This window comes from Ursus americanus, chromosome 10 (genome assembly GCF_024610735.1).
Source record: "Ursus americanus isolate L20-20 chromosome 10, mUrsAme1.1.p, whole genome shotgun sequence".
NCBI classification, from domain to species: domain Eukaryota; kingdom Metazoa; phylum Chordata; class Mammalia; order Carnivora; family Ursidae; genus Ursus; species Ursus americanus.
The window spans coordinates 69,560,398-69,587,495 of record NC_142136.1 but is presented as its reverse complement, the minus strand read 5'-3'; the positions used below and the strand labels follow the sequence as shown (position 1 = coordinate 69,587,495).

Sequence of the window (27,098 nt, the reverse complement as noted above, 5' to 3'; positions counted from 1 at the left end):
GCCGATTGTCACTGAGACCCCCTCTCCCCAGACACAGCAGGTCCAGGGGCCCCCGCAGCTGTCTTCCAGCCCAGATCCCCAGCAGCCCTGCCCTGAGCTCAGGCAGCTCAGAGGCTCTGCTCGGCGAGGCCATCTTCGGTAGGCTGGGGTGGGCTACAGTCGGTTGGAAAAGGACACAAAAGATTGAGTACGGTCCCCTCACCCTTGATTTCAAAATCAGACCTAAACAGTTGTATGTTTCCACCCCAAAGACAGCTTGATGTGTCCTAAATCCCATCAGTTTTATCTGGATCATCACAGACCTTTCTCTCAAGCGACAAGGGCCACCATCAAGCGACAAGGGCCACCATCAAGCAGTTCCTTATCATGAGCTTTTTCCCCCAACCAGGACCCCAGAGAGCTCTGTAGCTCTCCCTATAACACGCCCAAGCGCAGCCAGGACACCCGTTTCTACCTGAAAGCACCTGCCCCCACCCCTCACCTGCCTCAGGTTGGCCAGCCTGACCCCCGCAGTGTCCACATGGGCCTGTCCCTTCCTGGGGTTGCAAGGGAGACCCCTGGGTCGGCCAGCTCCCCGTGGTGGTTTTGCAGGGCATACGGGAGTGGCAGCTACTCCAGAGAGACCCCTGCCCTCCCGAACAGTTGCTGAACGAGAGACCTCTTGCAAGTGATAAACCACGAGTCACTTCAGGACCTGAGACGAACACCACAGCTCCCCCCGAGTCACCCGCGCCTCCAGGTGGTTGCTGATGACTACCTACGGGTTCATGGTCTTAATCCTCGTCCACCTACCAAACCTTGTCAAGCTGTCCCAAACCGTTTGTTTCTTTCGGGGTGCCTTGGGCCCTCTGCTTTTGTAACAACCGCTGTCCATTGTCCTTCCCCCTGCACCTGAGGTAAACCAGGCACACGTCAGCACCGCCACTTCACGAAAGTGCAGACTGGGGACTCGCCGGCTGGCCCGTGTGGGAAGAGAGGCCAGCGCTGGCTCCCTCCCGTCGGCAGCGGCCTTCCCACAGCTGACTGGCAGCAGGCTGGGGGATCTGTGAGGGCGACTCACTCCGTCGCCTCCTGTGGGCCAAGGACCCTGGCACGGCCCACCACCCCCTCAAGGGCGATGTGGCTCCTGGAATCCAGAAGGCGGTGGCGGAGCAGTGAAGGGCAGGTAGAGACCTCGAAGCGGGAGACCTCGACCAGACGAGGCTGGTGTGGCCGCCTCGGGCAGCATCAATGTGGGACAGCAAGCAACGACTCGGGGACCACATCCGTGGTCCTCAAGAGTCAGAGTCCTGCCCACTGGAGAGTTTGGGCCCCAGTACTTAAACCAAACCACCACCAAAGGCTGGTAGGCTGTCCTGGTGGTGAACACAAAGGGAGCTCATTCACTTCAATTTGCTAAATCTTTTCTTTTAAAAACAGGTCGTTTCTCTCACACTTCCTGAAACAAACAGGACAGCTGGGGTTTCCGGACACCAAGCTCGTTCTCCCCCTCAGCATGGAGGGAAGAGGCGCTCAGGAGGGGCAGGCCCATTTGCCTCACTCACCTCTCCAAGTGGCGCCAGCGCCAGTGCCAGCGCCTGGCGGGGATGGGATGGCGTGCGGCTCGAAGCTGGGACCACCCTGCTGCAGTGCACCCAAGGGCCCCCCTGGTGCCCCGTGCCTCCTGCCCAGGGTAGCGGGCTGGGGACACCCACTCCCAGACCCCGAGCAAGCTGTCCCCACACAGCTGCTGCTGTCTGCCCTGGTTTCTTGTTTTAACTGCCCCCAAATTAATGTGCTGGGGCCGTGCTGCAGTCCCCCCTCCCCTGCCACAACTGTAGAGCGCAGGCACTCGGTAACTTCGTTGTTTCAAGGAGCAAAACCTCAAAGCATCCACGGGAAAGTCCAACCTGCATAAGGTCTCTCTTCCCCAGCCCAGGCCTGAGCCGCCGGGATCAGGCGCCGACCGAGTTGGCCAGAGAAGGGCCTTCATTAGCAACAGCGGCGTCTGTGTTATTCACTGGGCCTTGACTCACACTGCACTTGATTCAATAGCAGCGTTTACGGCTCAGTGGGCAGCCAGAGTTTGGTAAAATGAAACTGTTCCCTTTTGAAGAGGGGCGGACAGGATTACCCACAGTTGGCGTCCCAGCCGTCCTGGCTCTGTTTGATGGTTGTGCAAGGCTGGGCTGGAAGAGGCAGCTGCAGTCCCCCAGGCTGTAGAGCCTGGTGAGTTCCGGAGGATTCTTCGGGGCTGCCGATGACAAGCTGTTCGGGGGCAGCTTTGATTCCCCAGAAGGGTTTCATAACCAAACTGCGAGGGACAGCTTGCTCCAGGTGGCTCCCCATCAGGCCTCCCGACTGGACTCGCGTGCAGGGGGCTCAGGGTTCGCTAAGAAATGGCCGAGACGGGGCTGGGGGGCTCCTCGGGGTGCCCGCGCCGTGCTGACCGCTAGGTGGCGCTGCGGCGCCGCGGGAACGGGGCTCGGCCCCGCTCTCGCCGAGGTGCGCCCAGGGCGGGACGCGACCTGCCCGCGTGGCCACTCCCCGGGGCCGCGACCGCGCCCAGCGCTCGCCGACGCCTGCAAGCTGTCGGCAGAACCTCTAAGGGAGAGCTTGCTCGCGGGGGTCTGCCTGGGGGGCGACAGAGGGGCCTCCTGCCAGCCCGCGGCCCCGGCCACAAGGTGCACCCCGGCTGCTGCGGAATGGGGACGCTGCACGCCACGCGAGCTCTGTGGCCCGAGTGACGGACGGACAGGAGAGAGGGGCGGGGGCGGGGGTGGGGGTTGCGGACAGAGTCTACCCCTGTACAGCGGGTGCGAAGCCGGCCTCAGCTCCCCAGCCCTGCCCTCCTAGGACCGGGTGTCCGCTGAGGACACGCCCAGGCTGGGCCTTGTCTTCTGCGGCCAACAGTTCCCAGCGCGGTCACCAAATCACTGCTTGGTAGCGTCTGAGAGTTAAGACCACGGGGCTGAATCTGCCTCCGGTGCAAGGAAACGCTTCCTTCCTCCAGGGGCGAATGGGGGAGAGGCAGTTACTGGACCAGCTACAGGCCTATCCCCGCCCCACCCTCCCTGGCACCCTAAGGTGTGCGTGGTCCGAGGCAGTCTGGCTGCACGGCCCCCAAGTGCTTCGGCAAAGGAGCAGCCTCAGGCCCTTGGCCCGGAGCGACCTGAGCGCGAACACGTCCCCGCCCCAACTCCCCCAACTCGAGCCAAGTCTGGAAGGAGTGGGAGGCGGGGAGATAGCAGGAGGCTCCGAAATGAGGGCTGGGGGGATCCCTGGCTGAAGTGCTGGTCCTTGGAATGAGCGTTTGCGCCAAAGGGCTGAAGGAAAATGAGACCTTCCAACACCCGGCTGTGGGGCTGTGGGGCAATGGGATACTAAAGAAGCGAAGGGCGGGATCTGGGGCACTGCCGGGCACTGCCAGGGCGGGGACCCCCCCCCCCCGAGAGCTGCTACAGTTCTTGAGATCACACTGCGTGCTGAAGCCATAGACAGAATTTATTAGAGTTTGCGGAAGCATGAGATAATGTACCACAAAATAATTTGATTTTACAACATATAGTAGGAAGTTTTCAACATACAGTGTTGTCAGCAAAAATGGGATACAGAGCAGTTTCACATTTTTTAAAGGCGATGGACATCTATGCTTGTCCTTAACATAAAAACAGGAGGGGTCAGCAGGGACAGCCTCGTTTGCAGTGGGCATCAGAATCTAAATCTAGGATCATAATTATAAGAAACTATAAGAAAACTATTAGAAAAATAGAACATCAAACAAGCAAAAAATATACAATTTACATAATAAGAAACACAATTCTTTTAATAATGGCTCCATGTTCAGTAGAAGGAAATGCTTACTGGAGAAACCACAGCTATTCAGGTTTGATAATAAACCAGCCCTCACAAGGGTCATCACCCTCTGTGCTTTAGACCCACTGACGCTGAAAGGCAACTTAAGCGGGAAACTTACTTTAAATAAATATGACAACTTCTCAAATCGAAAATAAGTCCCAAACTTAAAAAAGTTTGTCATCGAGAAAAACAAAATCATATACCTTGTTAATTAATTAACAAAGTCAGAGCGCATCTTCCTAGCCCTGCTTCCTGACCCTGCTCATACCCTGAGAAGATCAATTTGTTGGACTTCACGGCCAAGGTCTTTATCTCATGCGGGTTTTTCAGCCAGCAGTTCAACACACTTACAGGGTCCTCCCGGGGGGTTCCTTGATAAATGTGCCCTGAGACCCTTGGCCGGTCCGTGTCCCTCTCGAAAGAGCACTGCCACTCGATGAAGCAACGGGCACAAAAGAGACTCTGGTTTATAGTGACGAATATCAAAGTCAGTTGACATTTTTTTTTTTTTTGCCTTAAAAACCCCTTAAGCAGCATAACTATGATGATGAAATACGGGGTGTAGCTTCTTGCATCACTGGATCAATAAAGCATTTCATTACCAAAAAAAGGTCCGTAAGAGTCGGACAAAATGTCTATCTCACTCTCCCTGAGGAGCCTTATGTACAATACTTCCATTATGATGTCACACATGTATCTTAAATTATACAAAACCATACACAACATATATTTAGTTCCACCCGCTGGGAACTCTGTAACAGTTCCACACACAGGCACACAAGCGTCGCACACCTACGGCCGGCAGAGTGTGGACGTGCCCGCAGACACACCTCTCCATCCATGCTAGAACACGTGGGTGATGAGGCCCGGCGCGAAGGTGCCTCACTCCCGTCTTCGTGGTGATGGCTCTTGGGTGCCGACAGAAACCAGCTTTTATGAGATGTGGAAAAGCGAGACATGCAGGGCAGAAGACGGTCCTGGCACCGAGCCAGCAAGCAGCCATGCTCCCCTGGCAACACCCCAAAATGCCTGTGAGCCCACCTACACTGTGGTTGGGGCCCTTCCAAGGCAGGCCCACACTCACCCAAGGCACCTGGCCTCTGACCCTGTACTCTTGGCCCTGGGTCTGGTGTGAGGCTAGTGGCCATCCTGCGAGGACCAAGAACTCCCCAAGCTCCTAACACCCGTTCAGCGGCGGGAGGAGAGCGCATAATCCAGTTCGCACCCGCCGCCGCGCACCAAGCCCAACAAGCGAGGGCCGGGGGGCCTCATCCAGGTGCACACACACGCTGCGCCAAAGGTGCAGGAGGGGGTGCGCCAGGGCCTCAGGAGCTGGGCGGGGGGAGCCCCCAGAGTGCGCACATGGCAGGCAGGAGGCCTGTGATATCCCAACCACAGCATCCGCACCGCACGCGGGACCAGGAGGTCGATCTCGATAGAGATGACTCAGTGGAACAAAACCACAAGTGGGGGGTCTGGGGAGGGGGGTTCTGACAACAGTATCGATTTACAGTCTTTCCAAAACACCTTAGGAAAGATGGCCCTGTCCACTCCTATTGGTTTGGAAAAACAAATCAGGCCCCAAGTTGGGTGGAAGGGGTGTGAGCCAGTGGCGTGGGATGAAGGGTGTGCCGAGGCCCTATCTCCTGCCTAAGGCCCCCCTCACTGGCCCACAGGGCCTGCTTCCCTGGAGACCCCTCACACCCCTCATCTTCAGCAGAGGTCCTGGGGCTCTGCTGTTGGCTTCTTTGTGAGTCTTCACAGAGCCACAAAAACACACAGGGCGGGAGCACTACCGGAGGCAGGAAGGGTGCTTACCTGACACAAATGGGTCTTTCCAATGTGGGTATTTGGGGCTGGGCCACGGTAGAAGCAGACACAACATTTCCAAAGGGCATGTCTCTAGAAGCGTGGAATTTCTGATGATGTAGGAAAATACTGGCCAAGCCATGAAACTGAGAATCGCATTCTTGCTTGGGGGGTAGGGAGGCCAATTGTTGGGCACTTCCGGTGGTTTTCTTGCCTGTGTGTGTGGATGTATGCGTCTGTGTGTGCAGGTGTTTATTTCTGGGGAAGGAACGAAGGATGGGATAAGAAAAGGCCTATGAACACTGGGGAACTTACCCCAAACACCATTCCTTACCCCACCGTCCTTGTGCACAGAAGAGAAAACCCCAGGCAACCGCACCAGTTACTCTCGATGAAGCACAGTGACTGTGAGAGCTTTCTCTGTGGCACCTTCAGGTGTCCTTTTCTAAGTGGGAAGCTTCTGCTCCTGACAGGGAGGGAGCAGGGGCTTCCCGCTCCTGAGCTGGTGAGCCTTCTGGAGGCACTTCCTGCTTTGCGGTAAGGAAGGAGGACCCTCGCGTGCCAGGTGCTTCTCATTTCGTGGGATGGTATCGGGGAAACACACCTTGTCAGTTGGTAGAAGGATACATGTTGCCAGCTGAAATGTCAACTGTATACACAGTCTGTTGCGTGCTGTCTTGCACAGAAATTTCAGTCAGAAAGAGAAATTAAAGTACAAAAAAAAATTCTCTCTCCCCTGCACTTTTCTCGGACACTCTCTTTCCCTCAAGTTCTCTTTGCCTATGTGGGAAAATAACAGACAAATCAAGCAAACATATAGCTACCAAACCCTAAGAAGACAGCAGACAACCAAAACCCCAACAAAATAAGTTAATATTTATCAAAATATTGTACAGCACCAATCTACATAAATTTAAATACCTTTCTTTGGAAACTCACGCTTTGGGCTCTTATGCTCCTCCCTCTGTAACATTTACAAATGATATTTAGAAAAAAGCTTCCAGGCAAGTGATCAGGGCCTGGGGCAGAGGCCAAGCCCTGGCCACCTGCGTGAAAGCCCTCCACGGACCAACCCTGCCGTCTGGCCGTTCCACGAATTTTCTCAATTCTCTCCGAACCTACCAAGGGAGCTCAGACAAGCGCTGTCAATTTACCAGGCTTCTTTCTACCAGATTTGTGTCAAAGGCCGGAGGGGGAAGAAATGGGAATCCAAGCTTCAAAAACATCATTTCCATTTGCTGGGGTGTCTACACGCCTTCCTCCCTCCCCTCCCATCCACGCGGGGCCCTTCCGTCTCCCGAGTCACATTCTCACGGGAAGGAAGACCGCATCAGCATTGTTTCCTCGGGCTCCTCTCCGCAAAGCGGGTGTGAGCGTGGGTGCTGCAGGGCCCGGGAGGGAGCACGCTGCGTACGGGGACCCAAGCTGACTCTTTGAGTTACAGAAGCAGGAGGTCCGGGGCCAGGTTATGAACCCAGATACAAAGTCACAACGTTTGGGCAGCACATACAGACAGGGACAGCAATATGACCCCAAATTCTCATGTGTGGACCCCGTGCTCTGAACAACACACCAAGGAAATATTTGGCCATTTTCCAGCTTAACACTAAGAGCCAACTTAATTTGGAGTGATTCACAGATGCTACCGGGAGGACTCAGTTTGGTAATACATAAGAGAGGGGCCAAACAGATCATGTCAGGGGCCAGAAGCAGCTGGGGGGACTGGCCAGCATCCCCTCAGGATGAGCGGACACCTGCCTTGAGAACCTTACAAGACTCAAGGCACTGACTCGCCAGCATCAGAGGGCAGGACTGTGATTGGCAAAGACCCGCAGAACACAGTGCTCTAAGCTCTGCCCACTAAGGCCAGCCCCAGATGAACGCAGGGCCATGCTCCCGTTACTCAGGACACATAGCCGTTGGTGAGAGATACCAGAAGCAGCCAGCACCAGCCCGGGGCCTGGAGTGAGAGAGTGCGGCTGAGGGAGGTCCCCGTGCTCAGCTGTGAGGAGTGAAGGCAGCCTCCCTTGGCCCTCCTGCCTCATTCCCACAGTGGCGCTCCCTTCTTGTCCTTGACGGCAACACTTGCCCTTGGTCCTGCCGCTGGAGCGTGCTGGGCTCTGTCCGGTGCCAGAGCGGAAGCCCTGCCTGGAAGGGGAACTAGAGGAGAGCTCACAGTCCTCACGACCTCTTGTGGAAGCAACCCAGAGAACAGGAGTGGGAGAAGCAACGGAGTCTTGCTCTTCCTTTTTAAAGTAAACTGCTGTCCTTTGGCTCGGGGGGCGGAACTGCTGGGGACATGTGTTTTGGAGGATTTGTCTTGTATCTACGGTTGGCCTTTAGGGCTGAGTGGGGAGACGGCTACTGAGGGTCTGGAGTGTGCACACTGTCAATACCAGAACGGTCCCTGGGGAGGGAGGCCCCGATTCCCAAGGTAAGAAACGGTGACCTCCATTCTGCCTGAGGACACAGCAGCATGGGCATGGAGCTGGCGAGACGGGGGCTGCTTTCTGTGTTCAGAGGGATGTCAGGAGCCACGGTGGCTAGTTGCAGCCAAGTGGCCCCCGCCAGGGAGCTGTCCGAGGTGACGGGCCCTCGTGCACCTGCCGCAGAGCGAGTCTAGGCGGCACACGCAGGCTGTGGGCTGAGGCTGCATTTCAAGTTGCTGCACCTGCTGCGCTGGGGTTTTGTAGACGTGGGTGGGTCCTGTCGCACCGGTGGAGACAGCGAGGTGCTCCCAGAACCTGTGCGGGCATCCCTCGGGGCTGCTGCCGCCTCTGGGGGCGGGGCTGCGTGTCACTTGCAATGGTCCAAATTGCCATCAGGAGTCCTTGCTGGGTCGGCGGCCAGGGATGCCTCCTCGCTGTGCCACAGACCGTAGCCAAAGTAGATGCTGAAGCCTGTGGGCCGAGAGCAGAGGTCGCGTGTGAGCAGAGCAGGCTGAGCAGCCCTGGGTCCGTCACGTGGCTCACGGGAAAGCCTCTCCACGCTGCCTGTCCCGGGCCTGCACCCAGAGCAAGCAGCCCTCGTGGGCCAACTTTCTGTGTCTGGAGAAATGACATGACTCTTCGACTACGACCAGCAGCGGTGACTACCTCACCTCTACATGCAGTGCGGGCCCTCCCTGTTCCGGAGAGCCTCACACTGGGCCGGGTCCGGGGGAGCAGGGGGAGCCGCCAGGCTGGGGAGCCCAGCAGGGGTGCCACTCCCGCAGCCCCATCTGCTGACCACCTGGCCGGGGCCCCATGGCCACTGGTTGGGGCTGTACTGCTCCCGCCAGGGTGGGATTTCCAATGGGCACCACGGCTCCCCAGGCTATTCGTGTGGCCTCCGTAGTCCCCACTGTCTCTGTTTTCTCTGCATATGTGACTGTCGGACAGGAGGAGGCTATAGAGTCGCCTGCAAGTGTGTGTAACACAAGCGTTCAGTCCATTCCAGTGTCTGGGACCCCAAAGGTCTGTGGTGGGGCCCAGAGATCTGAGCTTCTAACCATCTACTCAAAGACTACAGCCCGCGTGGCCGAGGCCAAACTTGTACCAGAGACACAAGGACAGCAGGCCTCAAAGAAAGGGCTCAGCCACCAAAAGCCCTGGAAAGAAACTAATGGCTTGGAGCCCAGGAGCTCATGTCCGGGATGCTTAGAAGCAGGTGTCCTCCACCCCGGCCAGGAAATGAGTACCTCACCCCGCAGTCTGGAGGAATGTGTACCCATCACACACCACTGCACACGCTGAGCCAACTCTCTCACAGAAAGGCCCTACAGGGGATGTCTGTCTAACCAGCCTCAGGCCACACTCTGCAGACATGGGGCCTGCAGAGAAGGATCTCGGGACAGCAGCTATCTGCCCCCAAGTGTGGTGACCCAGGCCTGAGGCTTTGGCAGAAACACAGTCCTGGGGTTACAGCTCTTGTCAGCGACACTGAGGGGTGAGGGGCAAGGCCTGCTCCCTGGTCATCAGCACTGAGGAAGGAGCCTGGTCCATTTCTTGCAGTTCCTGGGGTTGGATACCCAGGGAGGGGACGGGCCATGGGCAGCCAACAACAGGGCCAGCACCCAAACGGTGACCCCCAGACCTCCCACATAGGCCAGTGGGCAGGCACTGGCTGGGCCGGGGGAGGCACAGGCCAGGCTTTCCCCTGTGAGGGGAGACGAACTGGTGCTTTGTCAACAGCAGACTCATCACCTCGCTCTTGTTACCTTCAGCTCTTGCAATGACAAAACTAGCTCAGGCAAGAGCTATTAAAATGAAAAGTATCTTAAAGGGAGGGGAGGACCCACAATCTACTAGGAGCTCCTGATTAAGAGAAAACCACTGACTACATGTGTTTTCATTACGTTTTGAGATTGGAGACGAGCGAGGCTCAGGAACAAAAGGCATCCAGCCGAGTTGCAGGGAAGACAAACGAGCATTACAGCACAGGCTCGGGGACCTGGGGGCTCCGAGAGACAGCGTCACAGTGAAACCCATGACCTCACGTACCTATCAGCATCCACACTGCAAAGCGGACCCACGTGCCCTGGTCCAGCTGCATCATGAGATAGACATTCACGAAGATGCTCAGGATGGGAAGTAGCGGCACGAAGGGCACCTGCAAAGAGAGCGGGTGGCGGTGTCAAGTCTGCAGGGGGTGGAGCTCAGGGGGATGGCGCCTTCGAGTCATTTAGCAAAAACGACCTAGGAAAAGCCCCCGCAGTGAGCTGCACCATTGACACCTGAGAGCCAGGGCAGGGAGGGGCGCCTTCTTCCAGGGTTGCCCTCAGCAGGCACTGTCTGAGCCTCATGGTCCCTGAGGCGGGCCAGCGAGCCCCTCCCCTCCAGACAGCCCGGCCTGGCAGAGCCCACACAGGGCGCAGGAGTGCCAGCGTCTGTGGAACCTACCAGGAGCTTCCCCGCAGGCAGAGCGGCTAGCTGCTCACCTTGAATGAAAGCTTGGTCTTGCTCTCCGGCTGCCTCCAGATGATGACTGTGACCAGGGAGCAGAGAAGGGCAGATCCAGTGAGCATAAAGATTGCCCACAACTTCCCTTTTGTCAGAATGTCCTTTGCAAGCACGGCCACAATGCAGAAGGTGATGATAAGAATTGCTGAGAAGGAGAGAGAGAGAGGTGCAATTCAATCTTTTTTCAAATCCCCACAGATACCCTCAGTTTTCCCCAAAACCCACAGCGAGGGAGGCTCTGTTCCCGTAGCCATCAACTACCATAAGCGCAGAATAACTGACATCACAGTCCAAAAGCAAGACAGGTGCTTGTCCCTTCCAGCACTTGCCTCCACAACCCTTGACAAGAAACCCTGCAATATCAACAAGGAGGACCCCAAACACCTTACAGGGAAGGGTAGGCTCTTACCGATGAGGCTGGTTGAAATGTTCACAATTAGCCCGGAGAATTTGGAAGGCTCCATATTTTTGGGTGAGAGTATGGTTTTCAAAGAAAACCGTTCTGCTTCTGGTAAAAAGCCTGTCTGGGAATCACTGGTGCTCACCAATTCATTCTGGTCCACTTGATCAAGCTCTTCGGTAGTTCTGGCCATCTGGTATACCATGTTAGGTTGCTCTGGCTGATACCTGTAAAGAAATGTATTGTATGACCATCATAATGTGCTTTCATTAGGCAAAACGACACGTACTAACTCAAGTTCTTAGTGAGCTTTCAAAGGAAAGTTGCCCAGGACAGAAGGCATAAAATGGGAAGAAGATGGTCAGAAGGAGGCATTCTCCGGCAAAGTAGATACAGAGGAAGAGACCTGAGTCCTCGCCTTCTTTCTGTTCCTGCTTGGACAGAACACCCTCCTTGGGGTCTCTGATTTGAGGCAACTTGACCTTCTCCATGAACCAGCCCAGAGGAATGTCCTGAGATGGTTTCTCTTGCTCTGAGAAGTAGCACTGGCCCTTGGATGCTTACGATATTAGGCCACTTCCAATAAAACTACAGCTGAAGGGAGCGAAAAGTACAAACAGAAATAGAAAGCAGTAACATTAGGATCCTGTTGGGTGCCAAGAGCCAGAGAAATGTGTCTGCAGGCTGACGGATTTGAGAAATTCTGTTTGTGAGACTTAATTGGATCAATTTATTTTAAAACTCCAAATGCCTTAGAATAAATAACTTTATAGCGCTGACTAAAGGACTGAGCCTGTGGCATGATTTCCAAGACATAAGCTTCCTGCAAGTAAAGCGTTCATTTTAAACGAGGCTCGTTATCTTCCCACCCAAAATGAACAGAGCTCAAATCTTTTCTACCAGCTATGAGAAACAGAGTGCTTTCTGAATTATTTTGCATATAATCTAAGAGTAAGCATAAAGATTTTTAACCATTTTTTTTTTTTTTACTGATTCACTTATGTTAACACCTTTTGGTCAATTAAGAATGTGAGAGGAGGGGCGCCTGGGTGGCACAGCGGTTAAGCGTCTGCCTTCGGCTCAGGGCGTGATCCCGGCATTATGGGATCGAGCCCCACGTCAGGCTCCTCCGCTATGAGCCTGCTTCTTCCTCTCCCACTCCCCCTGCTGTGTTCCCTCTCTCGCTGGCTGTATCTATCTCTGTCGAATAAATAAGTAAAAAATCTTAAAAAAAAAAAAAAAAAGAATGTGAGAGGAACCTCAGAAAAGATTCCAGTGTCGAGTCCGTAGGAAGGAGGAAGTGGTCACAAAACCAGCAAACTAGTTGTAGCCGAAGCTACACAGCCACTCCTGAGGTTCGACCCAAGTTTTACATAGAGTGGGTGCCACGCACATGGGAAATGGAATAAATGGAATAAATGACCTTGCCCGCATAAACACCCGAAAACAAGTAACGAGGCTCCTCCCAGGTGACCACCACTGGGTGTCTCCATGACTCCATATTCTCATGATAAATGCTCCCTTGAGCCTTTCCTGGTAGTGAGGAAGCAGAACCCCGTCCTTCCAGAGCAAAGGAAAATTGGAGCCCAGGGCCGTGCTTGGAGAGGGGGGTGTTGGGGCAGCTGAGCGCACCAGCACACAAGCCTAGGCCCCGAGCTGCTTTATTACAGCCATCCGGGGGGCTGGCCTGGTCTCCACAAGGCTAAAACAGCCGGAGCCTGGGAAGTCCTACTGACCATCCACCTTGGCCGCTCCATGCCACATACTGGGACTCCCTTCTCCACTGGCAGAGTGCGGTGCTGCTACAGAAACACCACGCTGCCCTCAGGTTCACAGAACTTGGATTCTCCCAATTCCCACCAGGACCAGTCCCCAGTCCCCTCCAACCTAAGAACCTGGACCAAACTGAAATCATTACCCTAAGCCTTCAAAAATTCTGTTCCCTGGACCAGGCCCAACAGTTGGGCTGAGAACCTGTCTCTATCCTCCTAACATCCCTCCAGAAAAATGAGGGCATGGGATAGTGAGAGGTGAGCCCCCTCACTCTTTTCAGTGATGTTCTCTGTGACTAGGCTCTCAACCACCAAATCCCACCCTCTCCAGGGCAGTTCCCGAAGGAACTATCAACAACCTAAAACTTACACCGTATAAATCATTAACTTGAACTTTTAAAAGGCTAACAGGGTGCATCTCCATTTCTATCATGGAACCCAGAAGAGCCATACATACCGTAAGACCAACACACAGGCAGCCACCAAAGAGTAAGCCAGGAGAGTGCCAATTGACATGAGGTCCACCAAGTCCTTCAGGTCAAAGAGAAAGGCCATCACAGCTGCGGAGGAGATAAGCATCAGGATCCATGGATGGCCCACTATCATGGACAGCTAGGACCACCACCCACCCGTGATCCGGGGCACGTAGGGGGAGCTGCTTTTACTTGCTTCCTCACCCCAGCCCTTTCCAGGGAAAGACAGTGTGACGTCGCTTAACGGGAAGAAACGCTCAGGATTAAATCACAAACACGGTCCTCAGCAGACAGTAATAATAATTAACATTTATACAGAAAGCACTTTCATCAACATGACCTTTACTGATCCTCAGGGCAACTTTGCAAGCTATCCCTACACTACAGATGGAGAAACTGAAGTCAGACATGTTGGGAGACTTATCCAAGGTCACACAGCTCGGAAATGGATCTCAACTAGGTTCTTATGTGTCTTTCTTGTGAGTCCAGTGTGTCTTTCTCTGCACCACACAGACTCATAGACGGTTATGTGTATCCATCCATCTACCCACATGCCATCCACCCATCACCCATCCATCCATCTATCCATCCTCTGTCCATCCGTCACCCATCATCTATCCACCTATTCAGCCATCTAACCATCCATCCGTCACCCATCTGGCACTCATTCACGGAGAGCATGCTGGTCAGCACACACCATCAAACGTGTACACCACCAGACGGCACACCGGACAGCCTCCGGCTTCCCTGGGTGTATCATCCAAAACAGGCATCAGTAGGCAACAGAGGTGAGCAGATGGATGAGGTCAAGTCCAGTGCTCTGGGAGGACTGGCGGGGGCTCCTAACCCAGGCAGCTGAGCATGGAAAGCGGCGTTATTCCCAAACGGTATCAGTACCTTTACCGTGATCCCACTTAAAAAAATATACAACATGCACGCTTATTTGAAAATCTTTTGTAATTTCTGTGAGAGTATGTATCTCTATTTATACGGGTACACATGTCAAGTTTCCCATTTAAAAAATCACTTGCATAGATCCACTTTGGGATATTTTCAAATCACACGCAATCAACACAAGTTAAAACAGAAACACAAAACCATTTATTTTCCACAAGTATTTCTCAAACCCCTATAGATTACTCCAACTAAAACAAATTTAACTTGGGGGTAAATACCAGGATCAAAGAGCAATCCTGGGCCTTATGGATAATTAGAATAGTGTCCAACTGTGCATGCCACGGATGCCTAAGTTCCCACTCACACTAACTCAAGCCAAACTTTTTCCATGTGGGATGATTTCAGAAAACCAAATACTTATTTACCACTCCTGCCAAATGAAAAGAAAGAGTAAATCCTTGGTTTGGGGAATGCATGTACTTTACAGTCACTTTAAAGATTGTAATTCGAGCTCCCTTGATCAGCACAGGAAGGGAATTAAAGGCCAGTCTTTAATACGATCAAATTACATGTAAATACTGAAAGAACATTTACTATTTCCCATTCCTTAATCTCTTAAATATATTGGTCATACTCTGACACATGGTGTCCGTTAACCTGACCACTGAGATCATGGTCAAGAATGTACAATTACACAACAAATTTGTTAAATAATGAAAAACTAGCTTTCTTTCATTATATAACACTAATCCATAACACTAAGCACATTTTAAATAAGGGCATAAATACTACTAGCAACCATTCATGTAAGATGGTCAAATGTCTTACCAATGGCTATTTGACTAGTCCCTGTAGTACAGGCCGAACTGGTATCACGTGTCCTGATATCCCAAAAAGACCCTGGAAGGAGCCAGGCACTTTGGCATAAAAACAAACCAGGAACAGAGCGCCAGATCCGGGGTGTGGGTGCACAACCTCACTTCACCTCTCTGTACAATGGGCTGATAATGCCTCTCTCTTGGGGCTAAGAGGGGCAATTATTGAAGGAGAAAACTTAGAAAACCAATAGCATAGTGCATATGCACGTAGTTTCCTTCAATGCTCCCCTTTTCTTAATCAGGGGCCCCTGGACTATCACATAGCTCCAAGGGTTCTTTGTGTACTGATTTCAGCTGTCACAACCGTCTTCGTGGTGGGGAACCAGATACTTGATAAGATAAATCTCCGCGGAGCCCGCCATTATTTATCAACTTAACGGCAACTGGCCTCCCCAGCAAGACCCCCAATGTCTCCTGGAGAACAGGTAGCACACTTCATAAGACACTGATCCTAAGGGAGTCTCATTTCCCTGAGAATCCACAGGCTAAGAGACACAGACAATTTTCAGTACTAACAAAAAGTCTCTTGGCTTGCTACCATGCAAGATGTCATCCCACCGAAGTCTACTCAGGAACATTCAGAAAAGGGGAAATACAAATGGCTCTGGAGGTACAGTGTGTGTTCCAAGCTCTGTTCAATGAGAGGGTAATTCATAATAAAAGGATTAAAAATTTTTTGAGAATTCCATCACATCCTCTGTAAAACTGGCCTCTGCCTTTAGTCAAAGGGTGGTTATCTTGCAGAAAACCAGGTTGCAAGGATGCAAACCAAAAGTTAAAAAGACCAGTTCCAACTTCTCATAGACCAACACAATTCAAGGTGTTTCCCTAGGGACAGTAACTCAACTGTGAAAACACTGGCCTGTGGGATTAGTTCCAGTTCTTACCAGCAATGGCGCCCGAGGTCAACGTGGCGATTATTGGTGTTTTGGTCCTATCATTGATTTTGGCCAAAAATTTAAATAGCAGTCCATCTTCAGCCATGGCATAGATAACTCGAGGCATGGGAAACATGGAACCTAAAAGACTAGACGAGAGGAAAAGGCAAAATGCATCTGTAACACTAGCCCATCGGGAAGAAGGGCATCATAACGCGACCATCACGTGGTATGCCAGCGAGAGGGAGCCCTGAACTTCTCACTGAGAACTGCCACCCTCCAAACCACGTGAAGCCCATGACTGGAAGACGAACCCCAGAAAAAGCGCTTCGTGTGGAGTATGAACTCAGTGAAAGAATGGCGTAACATAACGTAAACATGCATGGGGGCTAGTCATAATTTTTATGAAAGGGAAATTCTGTACTTATTCCCACAGTATTTCTAGCTGAATCAAACAGAAAATAAAGCATCACTGGACTCATGAGGATTTCTCTGTGGTAAATCAATGTTTAGCAAGTATTTCCTGTATGTACAGGCTAATCGCGAACATCAGGGGCATAATGTTTCTTTTTTTTTTTTTTTTTTTTTTTTAAAGATTTTATTTATTTATTTGACAGAGATAGAGACAGCCAGCGAGAGAGGGAACACAAGCAGCGGGAGTGGGAGAGGAAGAAGCAGGCTCACAGCGGAGGAGCCCGATGTGGGGCTTGATCCCACAACGCTGGGATCACGCCCTGAGCCGAAGGCAGACGCTTAACCGCTGTGCCACCCAGGCGCCCCAGGGGCATAATGTTTCTTACTCAAAGGCATTACCCCCAGGCACCTGGGGGGCTCAGCAGGTTAAGTGTCTGCCCTTGGCTCAGGTCATGATCCCAGGGTCCTGGGATTAAGCCCTGCACTGGGCTCCCTGCTGAGAGGGGAGTCTGCTTCTCCCTCTGCCCCTCCCCCTGCCCCCGCTCGAGGTCTCTCTCTCTCTCATATAAATAAATAAAATCTTTTTTTCAAAAAGGCATTTACTCCCTTTTTCAAGGTAGCCTCTGCTTTATGGCCAAACTAAGGGCCAAAATACAGTGTTCAAAGAGGTGGCCTGGTCTAGGGGACAAGGCTGGGGACGACAGCAAGCCAGACCCCTGCCGAGCAGATGTCAGAAAGTGGGCTTCAGAGGCTTCAGGATGAAAATATCAGTAACGACTCGTGGGATGGTTGCTAACAAGAGGAGAAACCGCATCAACAGGGTTGGGGTGCTGGTTCTATTTCAAGGGAAAAGAGCGAGATTAGCGACACACCTGTGTCAGGCCTCGCACGGCCTACTACAGCTTACCCTTAGGGGCCTCACCTGGTAGAAAGCGCGCAGAGGGAGCCGACTGCCACCGCGTACTTGGCACCTTCCCAGCCCACATGCTTGAAGGCGTCGGGCAAGGGGCTGTCCTTGTCCAGGCAGAAGTATGGCATCATGAGCGTGAGGGCGGCAGACACCCCAAAGTAAGCAATGAAGCAAATCAGGAGGGACGCAACGATCCCCACGGGGATCGCCTTCTGAGGGTTCTTGACTTCTTCACCTAGAAGCAGCAAGGAGTCAGCCCCCGGAGGGCAAGCCAGTGAGGGGCATCCCCATGACCAAGATGCCCACAACACCCACAAATGACGCCCTATGGGAACCTTCAGGCTTCTGGGAACCATAGGCGGCCCTGCATGGACCAGAGGACCCATAACGCCCAGGGATGGTGTTCTCGGCCTTTACGGCCTGGTTCAGCCAAGGAAAAGACTTGTTGCCTTTGGCAGAAAAAATTCAGGAGGCCCGACTGAACCCAGCCTATTCAATCACCCGGATGACAATATTTTTAATGGCCTCATTTCTCCCGGATGACGCCCAGATATGAAATCAGGCTGCAGCCACGCTGTCATTATCCTGTTCGAGCAGCACAACAGTTAGTCACGTTCGTGATGCAGACTTTCCTGTCAGGCACTGCCACTTGGGGAAGTGATAAAAGGGGGGAAAAGATTAGCAGGAAGCTACAAATCTACACGGTACTCATGTGTGAAAGAGCGGCAGCCGGCACAGGCCCACAGGAAGGAAAAGAGCAACCCGTGGGTAAAATTAGCCCAGCCTGTCTGAGAGAGCGGAGGACCCGCAGCCAGGGCCCCACACGGCGGGCGGGCGCCGTACCTGTCGTGGCGATGCAGTCAAAGCCCACGAAGGCATAGAAGCAGGTCGCTGCCCCCGACAGGACACCGGAGAATCCAAAGGGCATGAATCCACCAGCACCGAGTGTCCCTTGTTTTGTGTCACTGGAAAAAAGAGCCAAAGATCATAACACCCACTTCACAGTCCTGAAGAGAAACCATTCCAAAGAGTCGTGTGCCCGCCCCTGTCCCTGGCCACTGCTGGCCTGGGACACTCCAGACACCTAGTAAATGATCCCCCAGGCAGCTGTCACCAGACCCTGTGGGCCACAGACCTCCCTGCTTTGCATGACCTAGAGCCAAAAGGGTACTCACTAAGCCCTTTCCAGAAGCACCCCTGAATACTGGCTTTGGGGAGATAGGGTATCCAACAGGAAAGAGGGAATAAACCAACAAATGAGGCCTCTCCCCCAGGACCGTCAAACAAAGAACATATACTTTAAAAGACAGAGCTGCTAAGTGGGTGCAAGGCCCCCATCCCAGGAACATAAGGCAAAAAGTCTCCCATATTTACTGGTAACTCCAGTCTCAAAATAAGCATTTTCAGAGATACCGAGGTTAAGGAAAGTGAATGGTTCTAGTCAACAAAAGCATTTCCTTAGCACTCGCATGCGCGTGGTAAACAGGGACACCTATATGGGTGGGGACCAGCGTTCAGCATAACTAGGGCACATGGGTGGGGCTCAGGGGACCAGCGTTCAGCATGACTAGGGCACATGGGTGGGGCTCAGTACATATTTACTGAAGAAATGGATACACAGCCGAACACATGTTGTGAACCCCAGGAATCCTTTAAGGTTCAGAAATAGTTTCAACGAAGTGGAAGCTGTGACTCTAAACAGTGTGTCCAGGCCTACTGAACAGCCACACAGAGCCTGTGGCCAGCTGCCACTCGCATGTTGGACAACCACTCCAGGCCCTGCCTGTCACGAAGTGATTCGAAGCCGCACACGCCCTGGTCCTCTGCTACCACCTGAAGAACAGCTCAACTCCCAGTCCCAGAAGGACAGCTTGGCTCCTCCCTCACCAGCCATGTCTTTTGCTGGCCTCCAGGCTGCAGGCTTTCTGTCGCAGTTTCTAGAGGATGGTCACGACCTCCCCATCGCCCCTCCTAATTCAACAGGCTGACAACTGCCCAGCTCTGCGGGGCAACCTGCTCCAGACCACTTGACTTCCAAACAAAAGAAAAGCCATTTAGAATACTCTGGTCCTATAAACAGATGTTAATTGGGTTAGCAACTCATTGGCCCAATTTATTTCAAAGGGATTTACCAGCTGACTAATAAAACAGACAGCCACTTTGGACACAATTATTTCCTAGTGGGGACTGAGCTTTGTACTGATTTCTAGAGGATCCCTGGTTTCAGGATCTGGAAGTCAGAGCGTGAAGGAGGTCCTCAATCTGGGACTCATTGTAGTTCAAAAAGTAGCAACGTTGAGGGAAACCCCAAAAAACACACAAGTGAGAGACAGAACAGGAACTGTTGCCAGACTCAAAGGGAAATTACCCACAACCCAAGTACAAACATGGCGGCCCAGGACAAGTCAGTCAGCAAGGCACAAGACGCACCCACCGCATCCCACAAAGGACACAGAATGCCCTGGTGAGCTGACTCCTATTATGAAAAGTTTTAGGTAGGCCAAAGTCTAAAACAAAACAGTTGACAGTCGAATAGCTCAGGAGAGGGGGATGAAAAGACGAAAGGAGACGGGGACTTATAATCGAGATGACTTCAGAGGGGCTCCTGCAGACCCCTTTAACTTCTGAACACAATTAGAACATGGGAAGGTCTTCACCAAGACTCTGAGTTGGGCCCAGCTCTCCTGTCCCTGCCAGGACAGACAGACAGGTGTGGAAGGCCTCCAGATGCCCACCTGCCTCCACAAAGCCCTCTAACAACAGGACTGACGTTACCTACGTTAAACTCCAGAAAGAGAGAGGCCTTGCAGGAGAGGACTAGGGCCGGGGCACACCTCCGTCCGCAGCCAGGTGCAGCAGGACAAACAGCACAAGCACGGAGCTATGGAGAGCTAGAACAAAACAAGGGCACCCTCCCCTGCTCCTCAGGACTGCAATGGGGGAAGGAATCAGATGGAAGGGGAGCCACACGGAAAGGGCTGCTCCTGTGTAAACTCCCGGGGCTGCCGACCACGGTACCAACTGGGGTGCTCCTCCAGCTGGGTCACCATCGCTCCATGGGTGCCCGGACACCACGCACCGCAATAAAGGACAAGGTCCCGGTATGAAAAGCCCTGTGGAATATGCTAGTAAGGGAAACATGCAAGGTGCAGAAAAGTGGGGAGGGAACGTTACTTTTTATGTAAGAAAGGAGGGACTATACACATAAATTATGTATATAAGTTATATACATAATATACAAAATAAATAGAAATATATACTTGTAATTGCTTGTATTTATTTATACAAATAAAAGCTGGAAGCTTACACGCACAGAAATAATAAAAATGATTTCTCATGAGGGGTGGGAGAATGAGGTTAGATGAAAAAATGAATGGGAAGAGACATTCTCAGTGTAAACCTTTTTATAGTATCATGACAAGTGAATCATGAGAAAACATTATCTACTCAAAAAATTAAATCTGACGTTTAACTTGGGTATTCTGTTCTCAGGGACAGCGCCTCACTATGGAATAGTCAGAACCTATTCTAGATGGCCTCAAGCCAAAACATTTACAAGTGCTTTGTAAAGGCTCTTTATGAAAATCAGTCATTGACCCATTATCTGGACATGGTGGCGGTACCCGGGCGGCATCTAACTACTGACATATGGAGAAACGGGGAGGCAGGCCCTCAGGGGCTGCCATGGCCCCCACCTGGCAAACATCACCTGGTGACCTGAAGCCAGACCTTAGCTCGGTGCCCCTTCCCCTGCAGCTGGGTTGACCAGCTCTTCTGCATGCCACTCAGCCGGTTACCCAGGAATCAGCAAAGGCGGTAACTGGCAGAGGAAGGAAGGAAAAGCTGTCTTGTGGTCACCACATCCTTGAGTCTGGGGTGAGCACTTGACAGGGAGCATCCACAGTGGTGGGGGGGGTCCTCTCCTCTGCGTGGCCTTTTCCCACTGCATCAGGGAAAAGCGTCCTGAATCCATACTCTGCTCCTGTAACTTCCATCTGCCACCTGGCACACCCCCAGTTGTCCCCAAAAGCCATACCCCCTTCTTCTACACAGTAATAAAACCGAAGTATTTTAGCTAGACACAGGAACGCTACGAATATAAAGATGGCATGTTTCTCAGACTCTCCGGCTATGAGATGCAGCCCCTTGATTTAAGCAGACACGCTGTATACATCTCCTGAGAAACACCAGGGGCATGAAGTGGACAGGGAGGCTGCTCGTCTCCTTTTCTCGTTTCCTTCCTGCTGCTGGGAGCCATCTTGGACCCCGGAGTGACGCTGGGATTGTGGGCCGTGGACAAAGCCGTCGGACGGAAGAACTAGATTCCTGGCCCAACAAAGCAACACGCTGGACCGCCCACCTGCAGATGTTGACCGACGAGCACTAAATCTTTACCTCGTGGAAGCCAATGTTATTTTTGGGTTTCCATCCTACCTGACAAGAAACCATGCAACGAAACCTTCTCAGCAGGCCTCCACGTGGCACTGCAGCTTTACGCTTACTACACTCGCTCCCCACCACGGGACTCTGGGTAAGACAGCCAGAAGCAGCAGGAGACGAAGGCCGCAGGGAACCGGCCACACTGTCGGGGAACGTTCCTATTCCACAGCAAGACACAGACAGACTCCAGGTTCACGCGGTGTTCACAGCCAGGCACGGAGACAGTATCATAAAATCACAACTGCGTGGCCAGAACTGCCACCAAGGGCAGGCCAAAGCCCCTCCGTGCTGCGTGGTCTGGTTGGGAAATGCTCTACTATTTCAGAGAGACAAGCAATTTCATGCAAGACTACATGGCCATGGTCAGAAATACAAATCTATGGCTGGAAAAAAAAAAAGGAAGAAAGCAGTTTCTAGGCTTTGATAAAATGAAGAGCAAGCTGCACCCCCGACCTGCAGCCTCTACCTCAGACACAGTGCTCCAGGGGTCGGGGGCAGCGTCATCCCTCTTCACCAGGACCCAAAGTGTGAGGACCCCCCGTGACGGTGAAGACCATCGGCTGGCACCAACAGTCTCTTCATAAAAACAATAAAATTAAATCTCCAGACAACCAGGAAACAAGACACGCCATCTAGATTTAATTCCTGACCTGAAAACAGCCACCAGCAAGAGAGTCGCCCCAAGTTTTCAAAATCTGCTGTTACTTCCAAGCTTATTTGGAACTGGCTTCACTCCACCCTGAGATAATGAGCACCAATAAAGTGGCATAAATATGACCGAGGAAAGCTTAGGAATGCTACATTAAAAGTCCTCATTCCTCAGGGGCAGCCGGCTGCTCAGTCAATAGAGCATGTGACTCTGGATCTTGGGGTCGTGAGTTCAAGCCTCACTTGGGCATACAGCTTACTTGAAAAAAAGGAAATTAAAAATCCTCATCTCTCTGTAATCGTTTCGTCTCCAAAAGGAAGGCTCTTTTCATTTGAACTGTGAACCACATACTACTTCATGCATTCAACAGTTTCGGGCTGTGTTCTCATAGTGAACTAGCCACAGACCAATGTCTGTCTGGTGACCAGACCACTGGAAGATACGGCTGGGCCCTAACCAAAGACCAAGTTCACACATGACCACTCGGATCCCCAGTGTGGGACGACCTCGTTTCTCAGTCTCCCTTGCAGCTAGACGTGGCCACCTACTGGATTCTCACCAGTGGAATGTTGGCAGAAGGGACATGTGTCTCCCGGAACTGCCCTTGAAAGCACTGGGCACACTCTCTTCTGTACCCTCGTTCCCTCTGGGAGAGCTGGATCTTACCCATGGCCCACAGCCCAGCTCTGACCACATCCTAGGGCAGGACGGAGCAACCCACTGGATGACCAGAGTCCCTGAAAGCCTGTGCGCAGCCACGCTGGCCAGTTAACCTGGTCCACTCGTGTCATTTTAAAGCCACTGCATTTTAGGAGGGTCTCCTTATCAGAGCTGTATAAGCTTTGGTTGTAATTACAATAGAATCATAGGCAAAATCTCACTCCCCATTCTCCATCCTAGGACCCTAAGATTCACCTGAAAAATCTGACCAAAAAACATCCAAAAGACACATTCTAGTTGCTCGGCTTTGGTTTCCTAGATAATCAGAGCCTGCTGATGGGGCTTCACTGAGGGTCCTAAAAAAGCCCGAGTCCAAGAGCCGGCCTGTCACCTGCCTCCAATCCTGGGTGTCTTGAGTCAGAGAATATAAGGGAAACGGGGCCACTGATTTTCAGGGCTGACACACCCCAAGTTGAAGCAGGGAGAGAGACTATTGTAATCACATTTTGATACTTCAGTAATTCTGAAAACCTCTGATAAAAGCCTGTGATAAAATCCCACTATTTCTTCTTCCCTCTATGTTATTAGTAGGAAGGCATTTCATAATCAAGTGATAGCACCATGGTTTTGCAGAGAAAATCTTTTCTGCATACAAAATTCAGACGTTGGTCATGAAACAGAATATGAGGAAAAATAGACTATTTAGTGAGTCTGACAACAATCTTCAACTACGTACAGTTTTAGAATTAGAATGAAGATTTTGTTTTCCTGAATACCTTCCTCTATCAGACAAATACACTGTCAAGTTCAGGGAGACGAAACTTGACACAAATTTCAAACCAAAAAAACACCCTTAGCTATTTTACTGCACAAAAAAAAAAATTAAATTCAAATCACATTTTTTAAAAGGGCATGTTAGTGTTCTAGCCAATTACATGCCCCCAACATACGTGTATGTTGTTAAGTACCAAATACGAATCAACTTTCACACGCCGAGAGGAAGAAGAAACAACTCACTTGTTCAAGCAGCGATGACTGGATGTGTTCTGGAAATCCTCCTCCGTGAGCTGCCAGTTTTTAATCGATCCTTTCACAAATCCTGACACCATTATGAAGCCCAAGACCAGAACATTGACACAAGTGAATATTTTGTTGACCATGGCCGACTCTTTCACACCGAGAGTTAAAAGTCCTGAAAAAGCACACAAACAAGAAAATGTTGCCTGATGGTGTGAACTTTGTACCAGGCGAGTCCTTCCTACGACAGGGACAGGGATGGGACGAGATGGTGACTTAAGAAGGATCCAAGCGGGGGCGCCTGGGTGGCTCAGTCATTAAGCGTCTGCCTTCGGCTCAGGGTCCTGAGATCGAGTCCCGCATCGGGCTCCCTGCTCTGCTGGGAGCCTGCTTCTTCCTCTCCCACTCCCCCACTTGTGTTCCCTCCTCGCTGGCTATCTCTCTGTCAAATAAATCAATAAATAATCTTTAAAAAAAAAAAAAAAAAGAATCCAAGCGGCACCAAACCACCTAAGATTTCTGGAAGCCCTGGGAATGGGGCTGAATTAATAATCTTTCCAGAGGCAGGGATCAAGACAACCGAAGTCCACGGCGTGCTTCACAAAGCTACCGAAGTTGGCCTTGCAGGCCCCCTCTGGAGTTGAGGATGCCACCCTCGGGCACCAAAGGACTACAGCGATGGGGACCACCACAGCCCACCACCCTGGGGTGCAAGCCCCTCCCAGGGATGAAGAGAAGGCCTCTCCCAGCACCCTCTCCCCTCACTAACGTACTTTCTTGGGACTCCCCTGAGGGGACAGCAGGATTTTATCTTCTCCAAGGAGGAGACGTTTGGCTCAGTTTGTTGGTAGAATGAGGGTTTTTCAGATGAGAAAATTATTCAGATTCACCCTGCAATGTTAGCTGTATAAGCAATGACAACTTTCTGTGATTACGGAACCAAGAACCAGGAGGTTCGTCGTCGGACTCAGTGCCCGTAAAACAATGTCTAAGCTAGACTAGCTATAGCTCATAAACTCACAAAAAAAAATTAAAAAGGCCCAAGTGATAAAAAAAACACAAAACCACATGACAACACTGTCTCTGAGGCTTAGGCCACATGATCACCCGGGGGTAAACACGCCATCTGGGGACTTCTGTGGCTAAACTCCTGGCTGGGGAAGAAAAGAGACATGGAAAGGTGTCCAGGTGACAGGTGACCACCACTTATGACTTGAGACTGCTGCCCTGCCACGTGCACCTTCACTTAAAGTAAAAAGTGCATTTCACAATAGATTCAATTGTGAAGTGAAGGTGTGAGAAAGGAAGTGAGCAATTAATCACCGAACACCTCCTCGTGCTGCGCTCTGTTGTCTCTCTGGCGTCCCTCCCTCTCATGTTTACGAAAATCTCACTAGTGCAAACTTAAATTCTTAAATTCTGATGCACGTTCCTGCCAGCTGGACCAGAACTACTGCTGAGTCTGGCCTGTGCAAGATGATTTCAATTACATGGTGCGTCAAATAAGGCATGTTGTTTTCAAAACCCATCCAAGATCTTCTCATCTCAAAGGGGGGTTTATCTGCATTCAGCTTCATGCTTCTACAGTAAGTGCCGCATGGAACAAAACTCCCCTCCTAGAGGCCAGGCACAGATAAATGTCACTAAGAAGCAGCTGCCCTCAGCCGTGTTCAAGCACTATCTGGAATTTTAAAATTCTGTACCCATGACTCTGTCATGAAACATTTTTTTTAAAAGATTTTATTTATTTGACAGAGAGAGAAAGTGAGCACAAGCAGGGGGAGCGGAAGGCAAGAGGGAGAAGCAGACTCCCCACTGAGCAGGGAGCCCGACGCGGGGCTCGATCCCAGGACTCAGGGATCATGACCTGAGCCAAAGGCAGACGCTCAACTGACTGAGCCACCCAGGTGTCCCATGAACATTTCCTTAATGGGTGTTTTGAGGGCCGTTAGGTGCCAAACGTCCCAAGACTTCTCCAGCCTCCAAGGTACAGACTGGTGCGCCAGACCGACGTCTTCCCCTCTATGTTCCCAGCTGAAGAATGTCACTTTCCTTTCCAAATGCTCCTCCGCTGAGTCAAGGGAATTTGTAGTCCTGGGTGACTTGTACAAAAAGCCTGCCGTACTAACAAAACCCCACTCTACAAACAGCTACACAAACACAGACTCTTCTTTAACTAAATGACACGCAGCTTTGACAGCCATTCAACGGGCCCACCCTGCGCGTACAAGAAGCCGTTAAGACCAACAAGATGCCTGCATTCGTTACAGAAAGAAACAGAAGAGGGGGAAGGGAGCATGAAGAACGTTAGCAACAGGCCTCACGGGAGCCGGCCCCGCACCTCCGGCCCTGCACTCCGACCGGACGTGTCCTGCCGCGTGGCTTTACCTGTCAAGATGAGGATGATGATCACAGCAAAAATGTCTGGGTTTTCGGCCAGCACTCCGGGGGCGTTCAGAGCCATGTGCGTCCGCGCGAACTCCCCGATGGGTTTGCCAATCAGCTCGTCAAACGTCGCGCTCCAGGCTCTCGCTACACTTGAAGTACCTGCCGTGAAACAGACGCACCAGAGGAAACTGAACGGAAACCATGAACAGTATTTGTCATCGAGCCTGACTTCGCGGCCTCCGTGTGGCGGTCACACACTGGGACCTGGTGTCAGCAGCCAGAGCCCAGTCTGTGCTAGCTCGGAGAGAGGCTCAGTTAGCACGTGCCGTGAAGGGACAAGGACGCAGAGCCTTCACGGGCCCGGAGAGAAACACGCTTTCCATCACAACCCGATATGGGCACGGGGACTGTGTTCCAAATATACAACTGAACGATAAACAGTGTACAAAACAGTGCTATTACCCTTACCACCTGACAAGCACACTGGTGATGTGTATTCAACTCTACCTCTTTTATTTCGTTATTAAAAGAAAAACTGGTGGCAAACCACGAAGTTGATTTCGTGATCTGCTCATGGGTTGCTGTCGGCAGCCTGAGACTCCTGGCTCAGGAAGCTTCTTTTCCAAGGCCCTCCTGACAGCAGAGCTGAGGGTCCCTGCCCACCGGGGAATGCTGTTCTGCCAGCAAGAGGGGACCAAGGCGATCCACATGTGCTAACCCTCCCCTCAGCAACAGT

At 51.9% G+C, this 27,098-nt stretch overlaps 1 protein-coding gene across 4 annotated transcripts in view; it reads right to left on the bottom strand.

Annotated features, from left to right (window-relative positions):
- Window positions 1-3,462: 3,462 nt before the first annotated feature.
- Window positions 3,463-27,098, bottom strand: part of SLC7A1 (solute carrier family 7 member 1) — a 77,618-nt gene continuing 53,982 nt past the window's right edge. For all 4 annotated transcript variants that reach the window (XM_045797028.2, XM_045797030.2, XM_045797031.2 and 1 more), the window contains 10 exons: window positions 26,363-26,521; window positions 23,975-24,149; window positions 18,052-18,173; window positions 17,221-17,443; window positions 15,894-16,033; window positions 13,216-13,318; window positions 10,996-11,213; window positions 10,565-10,731; window positions 10,128-10,236; window positions 3,463-8,546 (listed from right to left, as the gene is read on the bottom strand). In XM_045797028.2, coding sequence (XP_045652984.1) covers window positions 8,443-8,546; window positions 10,128-10,236; window positions 10,565-10,731; window positions 10,996-11,213; window positions 13,216-13,318; window positions 15,894-16,033; window positions 17,221-17,443; window positions 18,052-18,173; window positions 23,975-24,149; window positions 26,363-26,521 — 1,520 coding nt within the window. In that variant the 3' untranslated portion in view covers window positions 3,463-8,442. The remainder of the gene's footprint in view (window positions 8,547-10,127; window positions 10,237-10,564; window positions 10,732-10,995; window positions 11,214-13,215; window positions 13,319-15,893; window positions 16,034-17,220; window positions 17,444-18,051; window positions 18,174-23,974; window positions 24,150-26,362; window positions 26,522-27,098) is intronic.